The sequence below is a fragment of the Lepidochelys kempii genome, chromosome 1 (assembly GCF_965140265.1).
Source record: "Lepidochelys kempii isolate rLepKem1 chromosome 1, rLepKem1.hap2, whole genome shotgun sequence".
Taxonomy (NCBI): Eukaryota; Metazoa; Chordata; order Testudines; family Cheloniidae; genus Lepidochelys; species Lepidochelys kempii.
Window position 1 is genome coordinate 324,568,982 of NC_133256.1, and position 23,981 is coordinate 324,592,962.

The following is a 23,981-nucleotide window of genomic DNA, read 5'->3' on the forward strand; positions in this document are numbered from 1 at the left end:
GTATGTCTACACTGCACTCAGGAGGTGTGACTGCAGCATGTGTAGGCATATCCTAGCTAACCTTGAAGCTAGCTTGAGTAACAATATCAGTGTGGCTGCAGCAGCAGGGATGGTGGCACAGCCCCTAGCCATTTAAATATGTACCCAGAGTCCTGGGCGGGGTGGTACTCAAGAAGGTAGCCTATCTTAGACTGCTGCCTCCTCCACTGAGATTGTTACTTGAGCTAGGTTTGATCTAGCTAGCTCAGGTATGTTTACCCATGCTGCAATCCCATCTCCCGACTGCAGTGAAGATATACCCTTAGACAACGAGAACTTTCTACCTCACTATCTTAGTATATGGAAGTACAGGAAATGCTGCCCAGTGTTGAGGTAATAGTTTCTAGTTATCTAAGGCAAAACTGGAAAGTTTTAAAGCACTACCATTGTATGCAGTTCAATGCCAATGTAGTAGGAATACTGTTACAATACATTACATAAAAATAGGTGAAACCCCAAATTCTCATGTGACCTTCCTTGGCTCTAGAAAAAAGCCTAAACACAAAGTTGTGAGCTATATCGGAGGTCCCCCCAAATGAGAGGTATTCAGAAACAGAGTTTTGATTTGGCCCATTATTAAGGAGTTAACAGATCCATTGTTAAGGTTGTATTTTGAAACGGGCATAACATGGAGCATAAATTATTGTTTTTTCTCTACTGCGGAATCCTTTCTGTGTGAAATTTTACACTATTCATTTTCATTGCCTTTGAGTTTCCTATATAGTTTTCATTAAATTTTTGATTGCTCTCTGCACTAAATTCATCAGGGTTTCTGGCTATTCCTTATTGCTAGGAGGCTAGTAGCATGAGGGAAGCAGAATTGGGGTTATGATAGGTGATCTGTGGTGCGTGGTAGTTTGTGGTAATAGTAAAGTGTGTGGCTGTGGGAGAAGGGGTAGAGAGTAAGTACCGGTAAGCAGTTTAACATCTGATTTCTATAGTTTGGTGGGTGTGGAAATCTTAACTCATTCACTACAGGGTATTTTTGTATATTACTAGAGATAGGAGTCCGTTAGGAAGTTTGGATCCAGGCATTTTCAAAGCAAAGCTCTTGTGATTTCAAACATTCCATGTGTGAGATTCTGGGTTTCTGATCCAGGCCTGTGTCTACTTGGCTCATCTGTGGGTTTACTAAGGGCACAGCATGTAAGATTCCACTCCCTCGTCCACCCTCTGCAACCTCCCCACATCTTGGTTCAGGTGTGCTGGGGAGAGTAGGGACTGATGCCAGCAAGCAGGGGGGCAGAGAGGGGTGAAGAATGGGGGAGACCCGTGGCTGCACACCCCTCTTTTTTAAAACACCAGCCAGTAGAGCTGACATGGCGCAGGATGACAGAAGCAAACTGCATCTGGTAAAGTGCTGGCACAAATTGCCTTCCTCTGGGGGAAGTGATGGAGACAGGGAAAGAATTGTGACTCTGAACCACAGTTCTTCCTGAAGTGGCTCAGCTATGGACCATCCCATATATACAAAGGTGGATTAAGGTTTCCCTGGGCCAGAGTAAGTGAGGGGGCCCCTAGGCATCCCTTCTGTCTGCAGCCCCACCCGCAGCCCCACCCTTTTTTGCCCCTTCCCTGGGACCACACCCCTGTTCCACCCAGGGTCCCCCCCATTCCGCCAGTCCCACAACCCGTTTGCTCTTTTCTGCCCCGCCCCCACGGTGGCCCCAAGATGGGAGAAGCTCTGTCCCTGTGACACAGCCCCAGGCTGCAGCAGGGAGTGAGAGCTCCCAGGAGCGCAGTAGGGGTCTGGGTGCTGGGGCTTCCCCTATCACCTCCCATGCTTCTGGGGGGGGGAACAGGGTCGGGGTGCTGGGGCTTCTCTCGCCTGGTGTTTCTGCCGGAGAGCGGGGTCAGGCACAGGTGCTCCCCCTGCCGTCCTGTGACTTCTTCCAGAGATGGGGTCAGGGTACTGAGGGGGCTTCCCCTGTCCCTGGCTTCTGCTGGGATGGGGGTGGGGCACTGCAGGGTTTTCCCCCATCCCGCGGCTTCTGCCAGGGACAGGGTCAAGGTGTGGGGGGGTGCTGTGGGGTTTCCCCTGTCCCGCAGCTTCTACCAGGGACGCAGTCTGAGGACCTGGGGGTGGGCTTCCCCTATCCTGTAGCTTCTGTCAGGGATGGGGTTGGGGATGCTGGGCGGGGCTTCCCCCGCCCCACCCGCCAGGTGGCTGAAGCCAGGGCCCCCCAGTTGGCCTGGGCCCCGGGGGCCCAGTGGCTAAACTCCCACTGCATATGTAGGGCATTGACCAAAGGCTCCATCCCACACTTAGCGTTTCTTTGCAGCTTTGTGTGTTTGAAACAGAAGAAACATTGGATGAGGGTGAGTGGGATATGCGAGAGGTGTAGACAGTCACTGGGTGTAATATTTGGGTGATCCAAGTGATGGAGAAATATCCCTTCTGGCTGTTTGAAAGCTAGTTTTGTGCTACCTTTTTTCGATCTTCACACACAAAGATTAATCTGTGTATTAATTAATTTGTGTATTCCATCATTAGAGAAACATACAGATGTGTGAGTCAGCCAAAGCAGTGTATAGCTAGGAACCAAAAACCAGTCTCTGAGAAATGCGTGAAGAAAAGTTAATATCCCAGGCAAAGGTTAACTCCTGCTCTCTCCTTATCAATGCAGCTGCCAACGTCTATAACTTCTCAATTGTCTGCTCTAACAGTCTCCCCATGGTAGGCTCCAAGGCTCAGGCAGGGCCCATCTGTTTTCTCAGGCTTTCAGGGAGAGTGGGAGTTAGAGGGGATGGCATTTAGAGTATGTTGCAGAATGGGGTATTTTTAATCAATTATTTTATTATGGCTTGATATTTTGACAAGGGGATAGGCTTTGGGATGCTTTCTTGTATTGGCTATGATCTTAGGTGATGGCAGGGTACCTGGACCTTTGGGTAGGTGCCTTTTTTGTTGTAGAAAGTTAAATAAACATTATGGGTTTGTATATGGGTCCAATCCTGCAAGACACTGAGCTCCCTGTCTCCCACTGACTTCACTGTAAGCGGAAGATGCTTACCCTTGCCTAGGATTGGGCCCACAGTAATTCTTGTGTTCTTTTGAGTGCACTTACCGTCCGTTGTTTTAATTGTCCCACACAGATCCCCCATGCAACAGCCACAGAATTAAGTTGAAGATTCAGAATTTCAGTGAACTTACTGTAGTAGTGATGGTAGTAGTTGGGTTTGGGATAACTTTGATGCTTAATGTCACTGTCCCAGTTTCGATGAGGGCTGTAGCTCTGTTCGAACTTGACAGCAAATTGTCATCTGTTATATAGACGCGCAGTCTGTAGTCCCAGATTCTATCCAAACCACTGTCATAGTCAAATCTAGATGCAAGAATCAACTGAGAGATGTTGGAGCCAGCACTTGGTGAAAAAGTGAAATGATTATTCACGTTACCTAAAAGTAGAAGCAAAAAAATCCACATAAAACTAAGTTTGCGGATGACACTAAACTGGGAGGAGAGGTAGATATGCTGGAGGGTAGGGATAGGGTCCAGAGTGACCTAGACAAATTGGAGGATTGGGCCAAAAGAAATCTGATGAGGTTCAACAAGGACAAGTGCAGAGTCCTGCACTTAGGATGGAAAAATCCCATGCACCGCTACAGGCTGGGGACCAACTGGATAAGCGGCAGTTCTGCAGAAAAGGACCTGGGGATTACAGTGGATGAGAAGCTGGATATGAGTCAACAGTGTGCCCTTGTAACCAAGAAGGCTAATGGCATATTTGGCTGCATTAGTAGGAGCACTGCCAGAAGATCGAGGGAAGTGATTATTCGGCGCTGGGGAGGCCACATCTGGAGTGCTGCGTCCAGTTTTGGGCCCCCCATTACAGAAAGGATGTGGACAAATTGGAGAGAGTCCAGCAGAGGGCAATGAAAATGATTAGGGAGCTAGGGCACATGACTTATGAGGAGAGGCTAAGGGAACTGGGCTTATTTAGTCTGCAGAAGAGAAGAGTAGGGGGAAGGGGAGGATTTGATAGCAGCCTTCAACTACCTGAAAGGGGGTTTCCAAAGAGGATGGAGCTAGGCTGTTCTCAGTGGTGACAGATGACAGAACAAGGAGTAATGGTCTCAAGTTGCAGTGAGGGAGGTCTAGGCTGGATATTAGGAAAAACTATTTCACTAGGAGAGTGGTGAAGCACTGGAATTGGTTGCCTACGGAGGTGGTGGAATCTCCATCCTTAGAGGTTTTTAAGGCCCAGCTTGACAATGGGATGATTTAGATGGGGTTGGTCCTGTACTGAGTAGGGTGTTGGACTAGATGACTTCCTGAGGTGGCTTTAAGACATCTTTTTGTGCCCTCCCAATCCTGGGCTGTTCTGGGTCACCGGCTTAATTTAGGGCTTGTCTACACTTAAAACATTACAACAGCATAACTACACCACTGTAGCACTTCAGCGTAGACACTACCTACGCTGATGGGAGGGATTCTTCCATCAGCATAGCTAATCCACTTCCCCGAGAGATGGAATTCTTCCACTGGCTTAGCGCTGTCTACATGGGGACATAGGTTGTCTTAACTACGCCACTCAGGTTTGTGGATTTTTCACACTCCTGAGTGACGTAGTTCTGCTGATCTCATTTTCTAGTGTAGCCCAGGCCTTAAGCAGCATCCCTATGGCTGCACTATGGGTCTCAGCACTACCTTGTATCTGTGGAGACCCACCAATTGACATGCCTCTTTCGCTCCCAGCTTCATCCCCTGCATGTCCCCTATACAAGGCTTTGTCCTCGGAAGACAGCCTTACCATTCTTTCCTCAGAGCCTGCACCAGGAGACCCATCCCATGGCCAGGACCAGGGCTTTTAGAGCCCCTTTATGCTACTCTGAGCCTTTTATGTTGTATAAAGGGACTGGAGTGGGGGTGAGGCTCTCACCCTCTCTGCTTAAGATATTTGTCTGCATCACCTGTTTAATCATTACCCCATTCTCAGCTACTGCCTCAAAAGCAGAAGTTTTTCCTAAGTTCAAATGGCTCCCTTTTTGTGAAATGAGGCAACACCAAATGTCTCAGCACCTGGCTTATAATTGATTTTTGTGTCCAAGCACACGTTCTTACAAAGGGATTTTAATGAGTACAGCATGGAGTTAGGACACAAGTTTTGTCGAGCAGTTTGGAGCAGTGCCCCAAATTCCACTCTGTTACACTGATAGAAATCTGAAATCCTGGAACTTCATTAAGTCCACTGGGGTTTTTCCAGTGTACCTGTTATAATTGAAAGTACAACTTGTCCCTGTGTACAAGAGGAGTAGCAGTCTGGCTGGCTCCAGTGAGTCAATGTGAGTTTTGCCATTAATTTAAATGGAAGCTCTCACTAGCTAATCTTTAAGTTATTTCTAAAGTGCCTGTCTATCACCATCTTATTAAACCCTAGCCAATATCAGCATTAGCATGTAACATGTACTAGACTTTTTTGTTCACAAAATCAAATGGACTGTCTATATCCAAGCATTTTCCCCATGCACCAGGCATGTAACAATGACATTCAAGAGTCAAACAAGTGCAGTACCTGAATTAATGAAGTACCGGAAAGATCTGGGACTAGAATCGCGATCAACACACTCTATCCTGAAACCCTCAATGTTGGTCCCAACAGCTAGGTCTACCGGGATTGCCAATGAATAGGTATTGGCTGAACAAACTGGTTTTTCATCATTTACTTCAAGAACATTGATGGTTACCTGAAAGAGAGCCAGCTGATCAGGTGAGATTCTTCCAGTATGCTGTGCCAGAATATTACCAGCTCTAGTAGCTGGTAGGATTTGTTCTTCATTCTTTTTATTGACAGTAGTTAAACAAGAGTGGCAGGGATGGTCCATTAATTTAGTTTTTGCCTTGGACATGTTAAAGTTCAAGAGATTATGAACTCATGTTGTGACCGATATTTCTTTAGAACTCAGATTCATTAAGGCAATTATGTTCTAACATTGAACTTTCTTTTATGTGGGACTTCTGATTTTTTTGAATTGCCTAAAGTATGTCATAGTCAGAATGGAAAATAATACTTTACACTTATTAGATCTAGCCAGTCAAGGTTCTCAAAGTGCTTCACAAATGTTAATTAAGCTTCCTGACATTTAATAATAATTCAGCAACTGAGGTTTTAAGGCCTGGTTTGACAAAGCCCTGGCTGGGATGATTTAGTTGGGGTTGGTCCTGCTTTGAGCAGGGGGTTGGACTAGATCAGTGGTTCTCAAAGCTGGTCCACCGCTTGTTCAGGGAAAGCCCCTGGCAGGCCGGACCGATTTGTTTACCTGCCGCGTCTGCAGGTTCGGCCGATCGTGGCTCCCACTGGCCGCTCCTGGTTCGCTCCAGGCCAATGGGGGCTGCGAGAAGCAGCACGGGCCAAGGGACGTGCTGGCCCTCCCTTCCTGAGGTCTCTTCCAACCCTAATCTTCTATGATCCTATGACTGTTCTATGCATGAAGGGAGCCCTTCTCATGTAGATCTACCCTTCCCCATGTGGAGATGAGGGGCAGTGAGAAGGTAAACATTCTCCCCCCAACACTCCTTGTTCCTTCACCAAGCAGTTATTGGCTGGAATGGAAAATTGGGTCTAAATTCTTGGAGATAATACAATTTTTTTGAATAGCAAAATCAAATGTAATGCAAAAATGGGGTAAAGAGAGATGTTAACCACTGAAGGAAAGAGTTTATATGCACAGAAGTTTGGTGTTCTCTGAAACATATAAGGAGTGAATGTAAGTTTATGTATACACTTAAAGCAGTGTGTACAGTACACAGGGCCATCCTTAGGCATACACAACATACGCAGCTGCGTAAGGCACCTGAAAATTTGGGGCACCACTGGGTCTTTGTGTCCACCCCCCTGGCTTTCCTATCCCTGTTCTGACTCTTTCTGCAGGCTCCCACAGCTGGCTGCTGCAGCCTGGTGAGTCTTCCTCGGGAGGGGATCTAGTATTTAAAAGGTTTCAGAGTAACAGCCATGTTAGTCTGTATTCACAAAAAGAAAACGAGTACTAGTGGCACCTTAGAGACTAACCAATTTATTTGAGCATAAGCTTTCATGAGCTACAGCTCACTTCATCGGATGCATACTGTGGAAAGTGTAGAAGATCTTTTTATACACACAAAGCATGAAAAAATGGGTGTTTACCACGACAAAAGGTTTTCTCTCCCCCCAATCCACTCTCCTGCTGGTAATAGCTTATCTAAAGTGATCACTCTCCTTACAATGTGTATGATAATCAAAGTGGGCCATTTCCAGCACAAATCCAGGGTTTAAACAAGAACGTCGGGGGGAGGGGGGACATGAGGGGAAATAGCCACTCCCAGTCTCTATTCAAGCCTAAATCATTATGCAAGGTAACCTAAGTTAATTGTATCCAATTTGCAAATGAATTCCAATTCAACAGTCTCTCCCTGGAGTCTGGTTTTGAAGTTTTTTTTGTTGTAATATCGCAACTTTCATGTCTGTAATCGCGTGACCAGAGAGATTGAAGTGTTCTCTGACTGGTTTCTGAATGTTATAATTCTTGACATCTGATTTGTGTCCATTTATTCTTTTACGTAGAGACTGTCCAGTTTGACCAATGTACATGGCAGAGGGGCATTGCTGGCACATGATGGCATATATCACATCGGCGGATGTGCAGGTGAACAAGCCTCTGATAGTGTGGCTGATGTTATTATGCCCTGTGATGGTGTCCCCTGAATAGATATGTGGGCACAGTTGGCAATGGGCTTTGTTGCAAGGATAGGTTCCTGGGTTAGTGGTTCTGTTGTGTGGTATGTGGTTGCTGGTGAGTATTTGTTTCAGGCTGGGGGGCTGTCTGTAAGCAAGGACTGGCCTGTCTCCCAAGATTTGTGAGAGTGTTGGGTCATCCTTCAGGATAGGTTGTAGATCCTTAATAATGCGTTGGAGCAGTTTTAGTTGGGGGCTGAAGGTGACGGCTAGTGGCGTTCTGTTATTTTCTTGTTAGGCCTGTCCTGTAGTAGGCGACTTCTGGGAACTCTTCTGGCTCTATCAATCTGGGGTGGGGTGGGGGGAGAGAAAACCTTTTGTAGTGGTAAACACCCATTTTTTCATGCTTTGTGTGTATAAAAAGATCTTCTATACTTTCCACAGTATGCATCTGATGAAGTGAGCTGTAGCTCACGAAAGCTTATGCTCAAATAAATTGGTTAGTCTCTAAGGTGCCACAAGTACTCCTTTCACTTTTAGTATTTAAAAGTGAAAAAGCCTCCAGCCTGCCAGACCTATTAGCACAACGCTGAAACTGTTAAAGAGCCATTCAAAGGGTAATGAAGTCATTTAACAGGCGTTTGCCAAACCCCAGGTATATACTGCCAGTTTCTGAATTTACTGACAAAAACAGTTGTGCATTGCTGTAATATTTAGTCAGAACATGTCAGTCTACAGGACCTTAGTTTAAAATTTGCTTTAAAATATTTCATTAGTGAGTTAGTGAAGATTATAAAATCACATCTCTAAAAAATCCTTGCATAGATTTTTAGATGCACAATCATCTTTAGCCTTAAACACTTGGCTCTTCAGACATATAGTTTTTTAAATAAATCCTTCAAAAGACCACCCTTATCTAAAATACACATTTTAATTACTAAAGTAAAAAAAAACTTGCTTGGAAAGTCTCTGTCCTTCCCTTTCTCCCTTCACACCTGCCCCCTCCAATTGAAGAGAGCCCTTAAAGGCAGAACACCCCTTTCCTTCCAGATAGGGAAACGCTTTGTCCAGTTTTCTTTACTTCTGACTATCTAATGAACTAGTTTTAAGAGAACCCTCCAACAAAACCTTAGTAAGATATAAAATCCTTTGTTATGCCTAAAATCTTTGGAAACTTTAAAAAAAAAAAGTTGGTGAAATTTCATAAACATTGTCTATTGTTATGGAGATCACACAAAGTAAATTAGTGTTCCCTTTTTCTAAAAGCAATGAACATTGTTATGAACACCCTAAACCTTTGTGACTGATTAATTTAAAATAATGTCTTTGTTTCAGTGAGTTAAATATGTAGTAATCTAGAACGATTACTTTACGAAGGCTTAAGAGTACATTTAAAATATAAAATCAGCTTAGAAATACTGATTAAGAAAATGTAAAACGCAGAAGAGCTGCATCATGTATTTCGTAATAATGTTGTATTCAGCAAGACAGCTGATTCACCCTTACTACAAAGTTTTTGCAAATAAATGTCTGACAAACTTCAGGGCCTATCAAAAAACCTGACTGACATTTTTTATTCCCAAATTTAGTGCTTTTAATTAGGTACCTTCTGCATGTCCATCCTGCGTGAGGGAGAGGGTACGGGGGTCTCTGTGGGGAACTGTGATTCTCCGCCACCGTGAGGCAGGCCGGGCGTCTTGTTATCCTTTGCTGTCTCGTCCCGCCCCCACCTCCCACTGCCGGGCTGCAAGCTCAGGCTGCCATTGGGCATAGGGGCACCAGTTTAATACTATGTAGGGCCCCATAAATCCTAAGAAGAAAAGGAGGACTTGTGGCACCTTAGAGACTAATAAATTTATTTGAGCATAAGCTTTCATGAGCTACAGCTCACTTCATTGGATGCATGTAGTGAAGTGGGCTGTAGTTCACGAAAGCTTATGCTCAAAATAAATTTATTTGTCTCTAAGGTGCCACAAGTCCTCCTTTTCTTTTTACCGATACAGACTAACATGGCTGCTACTCTGAAATAAATCCTAAGGACGGCCCTGACAATACAGGTATTACACATGAAGGTATACGCCACAGTGACAGGCAGGCTGCATCCATACTTGTCACTGTGCTGTGTAGCCACATGTGGCAGTGAAAGGCTCCAGCAGTGAGGAAAGGCTGCAGCAGCTCCCCACTGCCAGAGTTTTTCACTGCATCCAGGAATGGCTCTGGAAGGTGGGAGACAGCAGAGAGAGGCACTGGCAGCAGGAAACTGCTGGAGCCTTTCCCCACTGCTGCAGCCTTTCACAGTGGTGGGGAAAGGCTCCTGCAGCGGGGAGACAACAGGACACTATGCTGCTAAAAATAGCAGTGTAGACATGGGAGGCTTTGCTTGGCCATGTAGGGTGTATAGCCTAGATATCAGGAGTGCTGGGCACTCTACTCCCCTCACTTAAGCTGTGCCTCACTGTCTACACAGCTATTTATACCCGTGCTAGCTGGGTGTGCAGTATCTGTACTCAACGTGCTGCTGTAAGTGTAGGCATGCACTTTACGGCCTTTGTGGATACACAGAAAGCTCTCTCGCTGCCCACCAAAAATATCAAGGATGAATAACAGGCAGATAAAAGAAAGCGTTTAAAGGAAAAAAACAACAAATAAAAATGTTTTTTGTTTTGTTTTTGTTTTTTAATGCTAGGACTCCCTGCTCACTCCCACTGTATCCTCCCTTTGTGTGAAATTCAGCTCTGTGTAGAGAGCCGGCCCACAGCCCTAATATCACTTCAGTGGGAGTCGAGTGGTGCATAGGTCTTGGGATGACCGTGGACATAGGCTAAGTTTTGCCTCAGGTGGGGGTGACATTTGCAAAAGTAGTATAGTTTTACTCACGGACACTGTAGCAAGCTTCTCTGCGTCAGAAGCTTGCACTGTGAGAATGTACTTCTGTGTTGTTTCATAGTCTAGTGTAGCTATAATCTCCAGATTTCCTTCATTTGGGTCAATCCAAAATATATTTGTGTAAGAAAGGGTACCTCCTCCAGCTACAATGGAATATGTGATTCCAGTAAACGGTAAATCCTTGTCTGTTGCACTCACTTTTCCAATGCTGGATCCAGCTGAAAAGAAGAGTCATGTTATCTTAACGTTTAAAAAAATTACATACAAAATGAAATGTACAGACTATAAGGCTCCTCCTAAGTGAGTTTCTTAGTTCAAATGATGTAGGCAGATTTTATTGTAACTCTAATTTAGGACTTGTCTACACAAGTAGTTATTCCAGAATAGTCATTCCAGATTAACTCCTGGTGTGGATGTTGTTGTTCCAGAATAATAGTCCCTTATTCCAAATTAGCTTAATCCATTTCCAAAGGTATTCTTATTCTGGTATGAGTGTGTCCACACCAGGACTTAATCAGGAATAGATGCTGTGCTTGAAGTTCATACACTACCTTAATCTGAATTAACTTCTCAATATAAACAAGCCCTCAATATTTGTTTTTTCTTTTTTTTTAAAACCAACCCCTGCTCTCCCCCCGCCCCAAAAAAAAAAGAGGAGGGAGAAGAAATCCAAAAGTTTCCCATATTTTGGCTGTCAGTTTCCCCATATATATGATTTTTCTTATGTGATGCTAGAGTGACTTCTGTGTAGGAGTTAATTTCACCCTAAATGCATATGTAAATAACCAGCTTCTTATGAACTATAGGCTAAATGCCCAAAGTGAAGCAGGGAGGGGAGGCTGAGGAGCTGTTGTCACTGAGGCCATTAGCATTTCATTTATTTCTCCTCCTGGCTCTGTGAATTCCAGCCCTGCTGCAGATTGCTAGCTCCTAGTTGGTGTGACAGCCAGCATGCTTTCTGCCAGCACTACCCCATCCCCAGAATCCTGTTAGAGCCCACATCTGTATTTTCTCCAAAAATGTGTGCTGTTTTGCAAAGGGCTTTTAAAGCAACAGTATTTAAAGGTTTACATTAACACTTGTTTAACTCCTATAAGCATTCTGCAGAATCCAGCAAAACTCTGGGATGGACACAGAGGTTTATAGTCACACATGTGTTTCAGAGATTTATTTAAACGATTACATTACAAAGGTCTGAATCACACAAGTGGGAGGAGGAAAACACATGCAAGACAGGAAACTCCATGAGGTTCCCCATATTGTGCATACAGAGAGGCAGTGTATGATGCCTAGCCTCACCCCTACACTATGGAACTAACAGATCTCTCAAAACCAAAGCATTCCTGATAGCTGCATGAATCTAGGGGAAACAGCTGAAGATCAGGGCCCTGGCCCTCTACATGGAGACCTATGCCTCCACGCTATGTCTCTGCTCTCCTTGATTCCCATCAGCAACTTGACATTTTAGCTCCTGCAGAAGCCATACTGACAGGGAATACTAGCCTGCCAAGCCACCAGAAAGTTCTCCTCTTCTGAGGAGACAGGAATTGAATCCACATCTCCTGAGTCCCAGTCCAGTGCCTTACCATTACACCATCCTTTGTTCTGCTGTTTTGCTTGAAAAGCATCGCTGAGCTCAAACAGGTACTTTCAAACCACACAAAGCTTGTAGAGTTTCAGAAGCAGCCTCAACACGTTCCCCCCTGAACGCAGGCCAGGATTTGGTAGGTATTGCAGGCCCAGTCATATCTTGCAATTTTGCTGTAGGCCTGCCATACTTCTTTCAAGTGATGGTTCTGTGCATTGTCTTTTGTCGACCTACAGTTGTGGCCATCTTCAGATGATATGACCCCCTCTCTGGCTGGGAAGAGGTTAATGACAGCCTGTGAGCTCAGTCAGCCCCACCCATTAAAACCTGCCAGAGGTGTCAAGCTTGAAGGGAGGAGTCAAAGAGGAAAAGCCCAGCTCAGTAGTGGCTGACCAGGAGAAGGAATGGATCTCTTGTGCTAGGCCCTTAAAGGAAGGCCTGGTTGAGACCAGAGGAAACCTAGAAGCTGCCTGGAGGAAGCCTGGGCTGGTACCCAGGGCCTATCCAGAGCCTCCTAGATACCAGAGTCTCCCAGGGTAGATAGGGACCTTTCAATTTGCTTTGTTCCTTGTAACTGATCTGAGTCACAAGAAGTAGACCAGGCCTTCCTTGAGAGGTCCACATCTCCTTCAGAGCTCTTTCCTCTTTTAACTCCTCCCTCCCGGCTTGGCAACTCTCACAGATGTAACAGCACAGGGCTGACAGAGCCCACAGACTCTCATCAACTCCTTCCCAGCCTGGAGCAGCTGTCAGTAGGGGATACCAGAAGAGAAGACCCTGCTGCACAAGCTCAGCTAGGAGGGGGTACGCCGGTGGTGAGCTACCGTTCTGCTTTACTGTATATTTAGCTGATGGGTAATGTGTGTCTCAATGCTGTTAGAAAAAATATCAGGTTTCACAGTCCCAATATGTGGGTCATTTTTTAAAATTCAACATGGTGGTGGGGAGGGAGGGAACCACTACAGTGCGTGGTAGAAGAGTGGATTTTAATAAAGACTATCGCTTCTGTTTTGGGGGTGAGTTTTCACTTTTACGTTTTTGCTGATTCCAATTTAAGCTTGGTTTAATGACATGTTATAATAGAAAAGTTCCACAGCCAGTGCAAATTGGCTAATGAAACTGTGCTGTGTGAACTAGAAAAAACCTGGCCCTTTAAACCCAGTGAAAATGCCTGCAAAAGACTGTAACTTCCATCTTTTACCCCCTCCTTCCAAAAAATCCCCCAAATTCCTGATGGAATTCTGTCTGTTCCTCTCAATTACCGTACACTCCAAGTAAAAAGATTTTAAAAGCTTGAGTTAAATGCAGCTGCAGGTAAGGGACATTGTAAACACACAGGTGGCAGGCACCCTACACAGAGGAAGAAAACACTGCTAACGCTGCAAAGAAGTTGCTTAGGAATAACTGCAGAACAAAAGGTGGTGTTAGAGCAGAGAGCAAGCTGGAAGGTCTGGGATGCTGGGAGAAGTGGAAAAGGCAGTGGGCAGCCACAGGGGAGGCTGAGGCAGGCCATGTAAAAGATGTGCAAAAACTTCTCAGACAGCATGAGTGGAAAAACTCATGCTTGAAAGGTTTTTGCCACATTGTTTAACCTGCAGATTTTTTCTATTGCAAAAGTAGGTTCCTCACAACAAATGCGTTTTCCCCCACCCCCAAGCGAGTGCAAGTCTAACTCTGTTTCCTTGTATATACCACCCTACTAGGCAGGAGTGGATAGTCTTATGCTTAAAGTATTGCCCTGGGATTCAGGGGCATGGTGACACACCCACTACAACAGAGGCTTCAAGGGGTCCTCAGAAGGCAGCTTTATGGCTGTCATTCACAGTGCCAGAGACAAGGGAATTATCCCTTAGCTGAACCAAGGCTTTTTGGATCCATTTATGCTCTTTTACATAGTGTAAAGTGGCCAGAGTGGGAGTGAGGATCTTGCCCAAGAGAGATGTATTCAGTTCTTGGTTCTACCACAGAATTGCTATGTAACCTTTGGCAAGTCACTTAATCTCTCTCCCCGATTTGTTAAAGGGGACATAAAAATACTTCCTTTCTCCCACCCTTTGCCTGTTTTGTCTATTTACAATGTAAACCCTGTACTTTGAGGTTGTGCAGTGGGGTCCTGATCTTGGCTGGGGCTTTGAGGCACTATTGTAATACAAACTAATATATTTTTGCTCCAAGATGATTATTTTACACTGTAACAACCTTACACCTGTAGGACAGCCTTTACTTACTGTACCTCGGGTAATTTCTGAAACATTGAATACATATGATGGGTTATTGAAGCCTGGGAAGAATTCATTCACTGGAATTATTTTGATGTAAATGTAGATATTATCTGGAAACACAATGGAAGATTAACTAATGGTTAAGTATGGCTATGAAAACATCTGTTGAACATAAACATATTTTGAATAACATTCCTTCTTCTATGCAGTAACAGCATAGGAAAAAAATAGCAAAGAAGAATAAAAGGGATACTTGCTAGTATAGTAAGGCTGGGCAATATCTTGCACCACAGCTGTCAAAGTATATTCCTCAACTGCTAGATTATCTGGATTTTCGAAATCCAGACCTCCAATCAACTAGATTAAAAAAAGGAAACTGTATTTATACCTTGTTACATAAAGTCACAGCACACACCAAGCAAATGATGATTTCCAGTGTTCTGTCCATGTGCTGGCTAAGTACATATATCACCGCCCTCTTTGAATTATACAAGCAATTAATAAATTACAGGACTGAATACACTCTCTGGTGGCTAGCTGTAATTCCTAACTTCATTACAGCCAAGAAGATTCATTCTCCTTTAGCTAAAGTTGTAGGTGGCCTGTGTTATATGTAGCTGAAAGTCTTGATCTTTTTATCTTTTGAGTTCAAAGTGTGTGTAAGCTGCTGGCTAAGTGTAACAAGTCCCTTATCTCATGGTTGGTCCATAAAGAGGAAAAAAGCCTACTACTACCACTACCACCACCACCACTTAACAATGTTGATCCCTTCGATCAGAGGTTCTGAACCAGGGGCCTGGGGCCTCCTGGGGGGGACCATGAGCAAGTTTCAGGGGGTCCTCCAAAATAAACCATTGAGTAAGGCTGGCATTAGGCTCCCTGGAACCCAGAGCAGAAAGCCAAAGCCCAAGCCCCACCGTGCAGGGCTGAAGTCAAAGCCCAAGCAATTTAGCTTTGCAGGGCCCCAGGCAATTGCCCTGCTTGCTACCCCCTAATGCCGGCCCTGGTTTTTAATCTACTGGATATGCTGAAAAACAGTTGCTGTGGCATAGGTTGGCCATGGAGTTTATATAGCATGTTGGAGGAGCCTCAGAAAGAAAAAGGGTGAGAACCCCTGCTTTAGATCATGGGGTGTAGGCCTATGCTTAAGGTCTCAGGTTCAGTCACTGATGATAATCCCTGAGGAGAGTTGTTACAAAGTGGTTGCCCAAATGGGGAATTAAAACCCAGTCTCTTGCATTGTGCTATCCTTTGTAGCACCCATACTGGGGTTGTCAGCACTAAAGCTCAAGTCTCTACCATTTGAGTTAAAATAGTAACTCCTTCAGCCGGTAGCAGTAGTAGGCTCTTATCCTCTATGAAATAGCCAATGGAGGGGAAATGGCACAGTTAGTCAGCATGTTACATTATACAGCCAGGGTGAGCAGAGGAGATTAGGATCATAAATTCCTGTGTTGTCATGCAAATGTTTCTTAGCCTTGTAGATGAGGAAGTAGTTTGCTGTACATCAACATCCATCATGCTTCAGCAATGTTCTCCTCTTTTGAATGGTATATCTAGGTGCTTGCTGGTTTGTGTATCTGCACAGTTTTTATCCACAAAACAACCAACATTACACATGCCAAGCAATGGGAGAGAGTTCTTGTAACTGCAGATCTGACTGATATCAGCACAAGGAATCCATTGTTCTGTCATGTGAAATAAACAAGTGCAAATCCCAACGTGCATTTGTATGAACTGACCACCTTCACAGGTTTCAGAGTAGCAGCCGTGTTAGTCTGTATCCGCAAAAAGAAAAGGAGGACTTGTGGCACCTTAGAGACTAACAAAGGTATTTGAGCATAAGCTTTCGTGAGCTACAGCTCACTTCATCGGATGCATGCAGTGGAAAATACAGTGGGGAGATTTTATATACACAGAGAACGTGAAACAGTGGGTGTTACCATACACACTGTAACAAGAGTGATCAGGTAGCTCTACAATTCTTATCAGTGGAGTCAAGAGGCGGTTTTGAGTTTGAGATTTCTATGGTATGTCAATCTTTCTTCTGAATAGCCAAGATCTCATATAGTATTTTACAAACACTTGTGTGAATTGGGATTAGTCTGGCACTGTTTAAATTGCTGAGACCTGCCCCTGGTTGCTCGTGTTATACTTCCATATCAATGTTAAACAATCAATGTCAATATAGTGCTTTGAAACTCATTCCTATGTGCCCCCACACTGCTTAGAAAGGAGATTTCAAACAAGTCTATGGCTTTGTTTTTTTTTCTCCAGTTTTAACCATTCTTTCAGATTTTAGAATAAAGAGCAATTGTGCATCATGATCTCTAGACTCCATAAAGAACATTCTCTCTCTCTCTCTCTCTCTCACACACACACACACACACACACACACACACACACACACACACACACACACAAATCATGCGTGCATTTCATCAACAGTTTCAATAGACTTCACCCTAGCCCAATGTGAATAACATTTTTTCCTGAAAGGATAATGAATGTAGAGTATTAGAAGACACCTTAATTAGATTTAAGAAACTGCCATCTTAATTGAGACTTCCTAAAACAAAACAATTAACTAACCACAATTTTTCCAGAGCCAGATGGATTCAGTGTAAATTTGTTACTTCCAAGTCCGGACAGTCCAGTGAAGTTAAATTCATTATTTGGTGGTTCAACATCTATATCCTGGCAGTGATCTCGTAGGTCAAGGAAGAGTGTCCCAGTGGTGGCTGTTTCAGATACCTCAAGTCTGTCAAAAAGAAATGTTTCCCATCATGCCTCTTTACAACATTCCTCTGAACAGCTTTTGAAGTGTACTGCATATTGACTTCCACATACTTTTCAAACCAAAATCCCAGATTCCAACACCCCAAACTTTAGGAGCAGAACTGGAATCTGATCTGTATTTTGTGGCTAACCCCTTTCTCTCTCTAATGGGCTGAACCAAAACCCTTAGACAGAACCCAAACCAAATTTTGGGATGTATAAGTACATTTTGGGATGTATAAGTAGGGGCATAGCGAGCAGATCGAGGGACGTGATCGTTCCCCTCTATTCGACATTGGTGAGGCCTCATCTGGAGTACTGTGTCCAGTTTTGGGCCCCATACTTCAAGAAGGATGTGGATAAATTGGAGAGAGTCCAGCGAAGGGCAACAAAAATGATTAGGGGACTGGAACACATGAGTTATGAGGAGAGGCTGAGGGAGCTGGGATTGTTTAGCCTGCAGAAGAGAAGAATGAGGGGGGATTTGATAGCTGCTTTCAACTACCTGAAAGGGGGTTCCAAAGAGGATGGCTCTAGACTGTTCTCAATGGTAGCAGATGACAGAACGAGGAGTAATGGTCTCAAGTTGCAGTGGGGGAGGTTTAGATTGGATATTAGGAAAAACTTTTTCACTAAGAGGGTGGTGAAACACTGGAATGCGTTACCTAGGGAGGTGGTAGAATCTCCTTCCTTAGAGGTTTTTAAGGTCAGGCTTGACAAAGCCCTGGCTGGGATGATTTAACTGGGAATTGGTCCTGCTTTGAGCAGGGGGTTGGACTAGATGACCTTCTGGGGTCCCTTCCAACCCTGATATTCTATGATTCTATGATTCAAATGCTCAGAACACCCCTTAACTTTGGAACCAGCATCAGGATCTCAGTTTAATCCACCTCTAATTTCAAATGAGTATCTTTTAAAAATCTGCATTTCAGTACTCTATCTACATGCTGAGACATGCTACTTCATTTGCCCCTTAATTGATACTTGGCCTGGGTTTTTCTTCACTGAACAAAATACTTAAGTATATGCTTAATTTTACTCATGTGAGTAGTCCCATTGAAGTTGGTGTGGGACCAAAATCAATTAGACTACTTGCATGTTTAAAGTATATGTTTTTGTGCTTTGTTGTATCAGGGCCTATGAAGGCATAAGGTTACTTTCAAACACTGAAATTAGTTTTTATTCTTTATCTTTGAACAGCGTGTGATATATTTCCAACTAAACTACTTACAATAACCCATGATCTGTCAGCTGAATCTGATATACCTCAATCAAAGCAATTCTCATTCATCACATCAGATTTGCAGAACTGAAGAGTTATTTCCTCCATGAATGGAATAGTAGACAAACGAAGTTGGAATGAGTTCCAGATGTTCTGTTCTAATGGTTGTCATCTTGACAATCCCATCTTCTATTGATGAAAGGCTCTGATACCCATATTATAATGCAATGTCAAGAACCCGATCCAGAATGATTTTGCAGCTTTCTGCGGTTCTATTTCCCACAGTATCTCCTCCATCTCCCTACTTCCTTGTTGCTTGCAGGGATGGGATGGAATCATGACCACTCCAGTCATTTCACTCAGTACTCCTTGAGCAGCCTTGTATATGTCAGGCAAGTTGGGAATAGCTTGTGCTTTGTCTGAGACATAGACTCCTGGGGATTTATTTACAGGATGTGGGGTTCTATCCTGAGAAGCAGGGACCTTGAAAAAAGACTTTGGGGTTATGGCAGATAATAACTGAACATGAGCTCCCAGTGTAATGCTATGGCTAAAAGAGTTAATGTGATCCTTGGATGCACAAATAGGGGAATCTTGACGAGGAATAGGATGAACCTCCGTATTTGGCACTGCTTTGACCACTACTGAACATGGTGTCCAGTTCTGGTGTCCACAATTCAAGAAGGATGTTGATAAATTGGGGAGGGTGCAGAGTAAAGACATGTGAATGACAAAAGGATTAGAAAACATTACAGTGATAAATGCTAGGAGCTCAATCTATTTAGGGTAACAAAGAGAAGGTTAAAGATGACTTGATGGCGTGGTAAGTACGTACTTACATGGGGAACAAATATTTGATAATAGGTTCTTCAATCCAATGGCTGGAAGCTGAAGTTAGACAAATTCAGACTGAAAATAAGGTATAATTTTTTAACAGTCAAAGTAATTAACCATTGGAGTAGTTTACCAAGGGTCATGGTGGATTCTTCATCACTGACAATTTTAAAATCAAGATTGGATGTTTTTCTAAAGGACCTGCTCTAGTTCAAACAGGAATTATTTCAAGGAAGTTCTATGGCCCGTGTTATGTAGGAGGTTGGACTAGATGATCAAATGAGTCCCTTCTGGCCTTAGAATCAATGAAAAATATCCCAAAGAGCTACAGGTTAAGGATCATGATGCTTAAAAACACAGGAGAGGGAGATTCTTCATTACTACAGGCTTTCTTCCTAATTGGGTGCTTTGTGCCATCCTTGGAACCTAAAGTAAACCGTTCAGATCAATTTAATAATTTCTCAATTTAGAGAGAAACACTTTCCTGTCACTAAACTAATTTTGCTGGGCTGATTTCCCATCTCACTTAATGCTATTCTGGTTTTTTCAATATGCTTTAATTAGAGAGCTCTTCTCTCATTTCCTGAAGAATGAATAAATATCTAGGAGTTCAATCTAATCAGAAGTGACTGGTTTAAAGTGAATTTCTTGCCTATCACTCTGATTCTGGGGTTTTTTTGTTTTGTTTTTATTAAAACTGTATTGCAGTTTTTTAAAAACAAAGTGCTTAGGGCTCAACTCTGCTCTCAGTTACACCAATTTAATTCAAGGGTGACACCTCTGAAGTCAATTGAGTTAGACTGATATAAAACTGGACATGAGATCAGAACCAGGCCCTGGGATCCAACTCTGTAGTTCTTGTTCAATCACAGATCCCATTGACCCTCTCTGGAGTTTCACAAATAGACGGGTTACAGGACTGGGTCTTTTAAATGTGAATTGAAAAGATTTGACAAAAAATACATCCAATGAGCCTTACAACTGGAGCTGTGTGAATAACTGACTTTTCGGTTTCCTGGTAGTTCTGAAAAATTGTGAAATAAAATGCAGTTTGTATCAAACTGAAAAATTTCAGCAACTCAAAAATTTTAGTGGCTGGGGGGGGCGGTTGGTCCCATATCTCAATGAGTACCCTAATCACTGGGCTAAAGATTAAAAGGGAGCTTCCTCCTCCTACAGCAGTTTTGTGAATGGTGCCAAAGCCTTCTTGTCAATCCTGTTCTCCCCCTCCCTCCATTCTTTGTTTATTAAAACTGGAAAACTCCTGTCCAATTCGTGAATAGTTTCATGTTGACTAAATTTGCATGGGAGGGGGGCAAATAAACAGTGTGAAAAATTTCTCCCAGCTCTATTGACAACAGCACAAAGATAGAATAACACCATGATCAGCCCCATGAACTGTGAAAGATTCTAAATCCTTCATGTCACAATCTCACCTATCCCCCCTTACCACACACATACAGTATGAATGATACTCGTCCAGCAGAAAATAGCAGGACTGATGGTAATTGATAGTGCTTGCAACTGCACACCAACTGTGTATAATGGCAGAGTGGTCTATGCCCTGAAGAGTTTGCAGGCCAGGAACATGAAGATAGCAGACAAAGGAAGGGAGTTGGGAAAGGAGAGAGCAAAGGTTAAAATTAATAACAGCCAGAACAGTCTGAAAGTCAACCGCTTACAATGATCCCATTTAATAAATTAGCATGAAATGAGAGAGGTGAAAAGTCTGCCCCTGTTCTGGACAGAAATGATGCTACTTTTAATTATATACAGTCTATGGCCCCTCGATGCTGTGGTGATTGGCAGCTGAATGAGAGAGAGAGATAAATAAACGCCTGATTTGGCACAGATGTTTTGGGCCCAATTTTCAAATCTGAGCCAACAGGATGTTTGAGCCCTGCATCTTAGCACACACAGTCAGCACTTACCAGTAGGAGCCGATAGGGAGTGCCCATTTGAACACACATATGCAGGATCTAGGTGCCTAACTAGGGTGCCCTACACCACATACTGGCCCCGTCATATTGGTGAGAGACACTGTGAGTGGCTTAGTACCTGAAGTTGTACAAGCTACATTCTGGTGGGTTGTCATTAAGATCCTCAATAATGACGGTTATCTCTGTTTCATTCGTTTGCCCACCACTGGGACTGTCCTCCACACGAATGACCAACGAGATGTTAGGATGTAGACGCAGGGGAGCAGCATCTCGATCTATTCGCATAGCCACGTAAATCACACCAGTGACTAAGAGGAAAAGAATGGACAGGTTAGATACTACTGGAAAAGAAATGACAAGAATTCTTATTTAAATGTATTGTTCTCCTTAAGGACTTGATGACTCAGGGAACTGGTGATAAATATACAGCCTTCCCTACCTCCACGTCACAGCTGTTTGTTTAGTGATCTGAAATAAACTGATGCATTTTATCTAACTCTTAGCAGATAAGTGTCCACAGCACAAAAATACCATGATGGCTGACAGCCTCAGCAGAGAAGCCAATAACTGACCAGGCATGGAGACTGGCCTATCCTCTCACCCCTAGTAGGGGTCTTTGTAAGTCAGGGGTGAGGTACATTGGCAGAGTAGTGTTGGGAAGCGTGCACTGCTAATGTTCATGCTGTCCCTGCTCTGTGGCTAAAGACAGAACTTCATTTTCTAGTGCTCTCAAGGCAGCTCTAGATCTACGTATAAATAAGAACCATTCTCAGCTATGATGTAGTGAACATAAGAATGGCCATACTGGGTCAGACCAAAGGTCCATCCAGCCCAGTATCCTGTCTGCCAACAGTGGCCAATGCCAGGTGCCCCAGAGGGAGTGAGCCTAACAGGTAATGATCAAGTGATCTCTCTCCTGCAATCCATCTCCCTCTGACAAACAGAGGCTAGGGACACCATTCCTTACCCATCCTGGCTAATAGCCATTAATGGACTTAACCTCCATGAATTTATCTAGTTCTCTTTTAAACCCTATTATAGTCCTAGCCTTCACAATCTCCTCAGGCAAGGAGTTCCACAGGTTGACTGTGCGCTGTGTGAAGAAGAACTTCCTTTTATTTGTTTTATTTATTTGTCCATTAATTTCATTTGGTGGCCCCTAGTTCTTATATTATGGAAACAAGTAAATAACTTTTCCTTATTCACTTTCTCGACACCACTCATGATTTTATATACCTCTATCATATCCCCACTTAGTCTCCTCTTTTCCAAGCTGAAAAGTCCTAGCCTCTTTAATCTCTCCTCATATGGTACCCGTTCCAAACCCCTAATCATTTTAGTTGCCCTTCTCTGAACCTTTTCTAATGCCAGTATATCTTTTTTGAGATGAGGAGACCACATCTGTATGCAGTATTCAAGTGAGCTGTAGCTCACGAAAGCTTATGCTCAAATAAATTGGTTAGTCTCTAAGGTGCCACTAGTATTCCTTTTCTTTTTGCGAATACAGACTAACACAGCTGCTACTCTGAAACAAAGTATTCAAGATGTGGGCATACCAAGGATTTATATAAGGGCAATAAGATATTCTCTGTCTTATTCTCTATCCCATTTTAATGATTCCTAACATCCTGTTTGCTTTTTTGACTGCCGCTGCACACTGCGTGAACATTTTGAAAGAACTATCCACGATGACTCCAAGAGCTCTTTCCTGATTAGCTGTAGCTAAATTAGCCCCCATCATATTGTATGTATAGTTGGGGTTATTTTTTCCAGTGTGCATTACTTTATATTTATCCACATTCAATTTCATTTGCCATTTTGTTGCCCAGTCACTTAGTTTTGTGAGATCTTTTTGAAGTTCTTCACAGTCTGCTTTGGTCTTAACTATCTTGAGCAGTTTAGTATCATCTGCAAACTTTGCCACCTCACTGTTTACTCCTTTCTCCAGATCATTTATGAATAAGTTGAATAGGATTGGTCCTAGGACTGATCCTTGGGGAACACCACTAGTTACCCCTCTCCATTCTGAAAATTTACTATTTATTTCTACCCTTTGTTCCCTGTCTTTTAACCAGTTCTCAATCTATGAAAGGATCTTCCCTCTTATCCATCACAACTTAATTTATGTAAGAGCTTTTGATGAGTGACCTTGTCAAAGGCTTTCTGGAAATCTAAGTACTCTATGTCCACTGGATCCCCCTTGTCCACATATTTGTTGACCCCTTCAAAGGACTCTAATAGATTAGTAAGACATGATTTCCCTTTACAGAAACCATGTTGACTTTTGCCCAACAATTTATGTTCTTCCATGTGTCTGACAATTTTATTCTTTACTGTTGTTCCAACTAATTTGCCTGGTACTGACATTAGACTTACTGGTCTGTAATTGCTGGGATCACCTCTAGAGCCCTTTTTAAATATTGGCGTTACATTAGCTATCTTCCAGTCACTGGGTACAGAAGCTGATTTAAAGGACAGGTTACAAATCATAGTTAATAGTTCTGCAATTTCACATTTGAGTTCTTTCAGAACTCTTGGGTGAATGCCATCTGGTCCCGATGACTTGTTACTGTTAAATTTATCAATTAATTCCAAAACCACCTCTAGTGTGACAAGTTCTGTCTTCACTCATTCACTTCTTGGTTATATACCCTTTCATCTGCCACTGTTCAAACAGGATAACTTGTCTGCCACGTATTACTATAGATAAAGAGCCAGAAGAGGGTGACAGAATGTGTGTATACGCTGTCTGTGTTTCATAGTGTACTAATGGGGAGTGTAGCGCTTTAAGCCCAAAAGGCATAAGGAATCCAAAGCATT

At 43.3% G+C, this 23,981-nt stretch overlaps 1 protein-coding gene across 1 annotated transcript in view; it reads right to left on the reverse strand.

Moving 5' to 3' along the window:
- Positions 1-23,981, reverse strand: part of CDHR3 (cadherin related family member 3) — a 62,312-nt gene that overhangs the window by 17,885 nt on the left and 20,446 nt on the right. The window contains exons 8-14 of the mRNA XM_073331857.1: positions 21,280-21,469; positions 16,980-17,148; positions 14,645-14,744; positions 14,399-14,497; positions 10,569-10,795; positions 5,556-5,727; positions 3,194-3,438 (exon numbers count right to left, since the gene is read on the reverse strand). Of these exons, the coding sequence (XP_073187958.1) occupies positions 3,194-3,438; positions 5,556-5,727; positions 10,569-10,795; positions 14,399-14,497; positions 14,645-14,744; positions 16,980-17,148; positions 21,280-21,469 (1,202 nt within the window). The remainder of the gene's footprint in view (positions 1-3,193; positions 3,439-5,555; positions 5,728-10,568; positions 10,796-14,398; positions 14,498-14,644; positions 14,745-16,979; positions 17,149-21,279; positions 21,470-23,981) is intronic.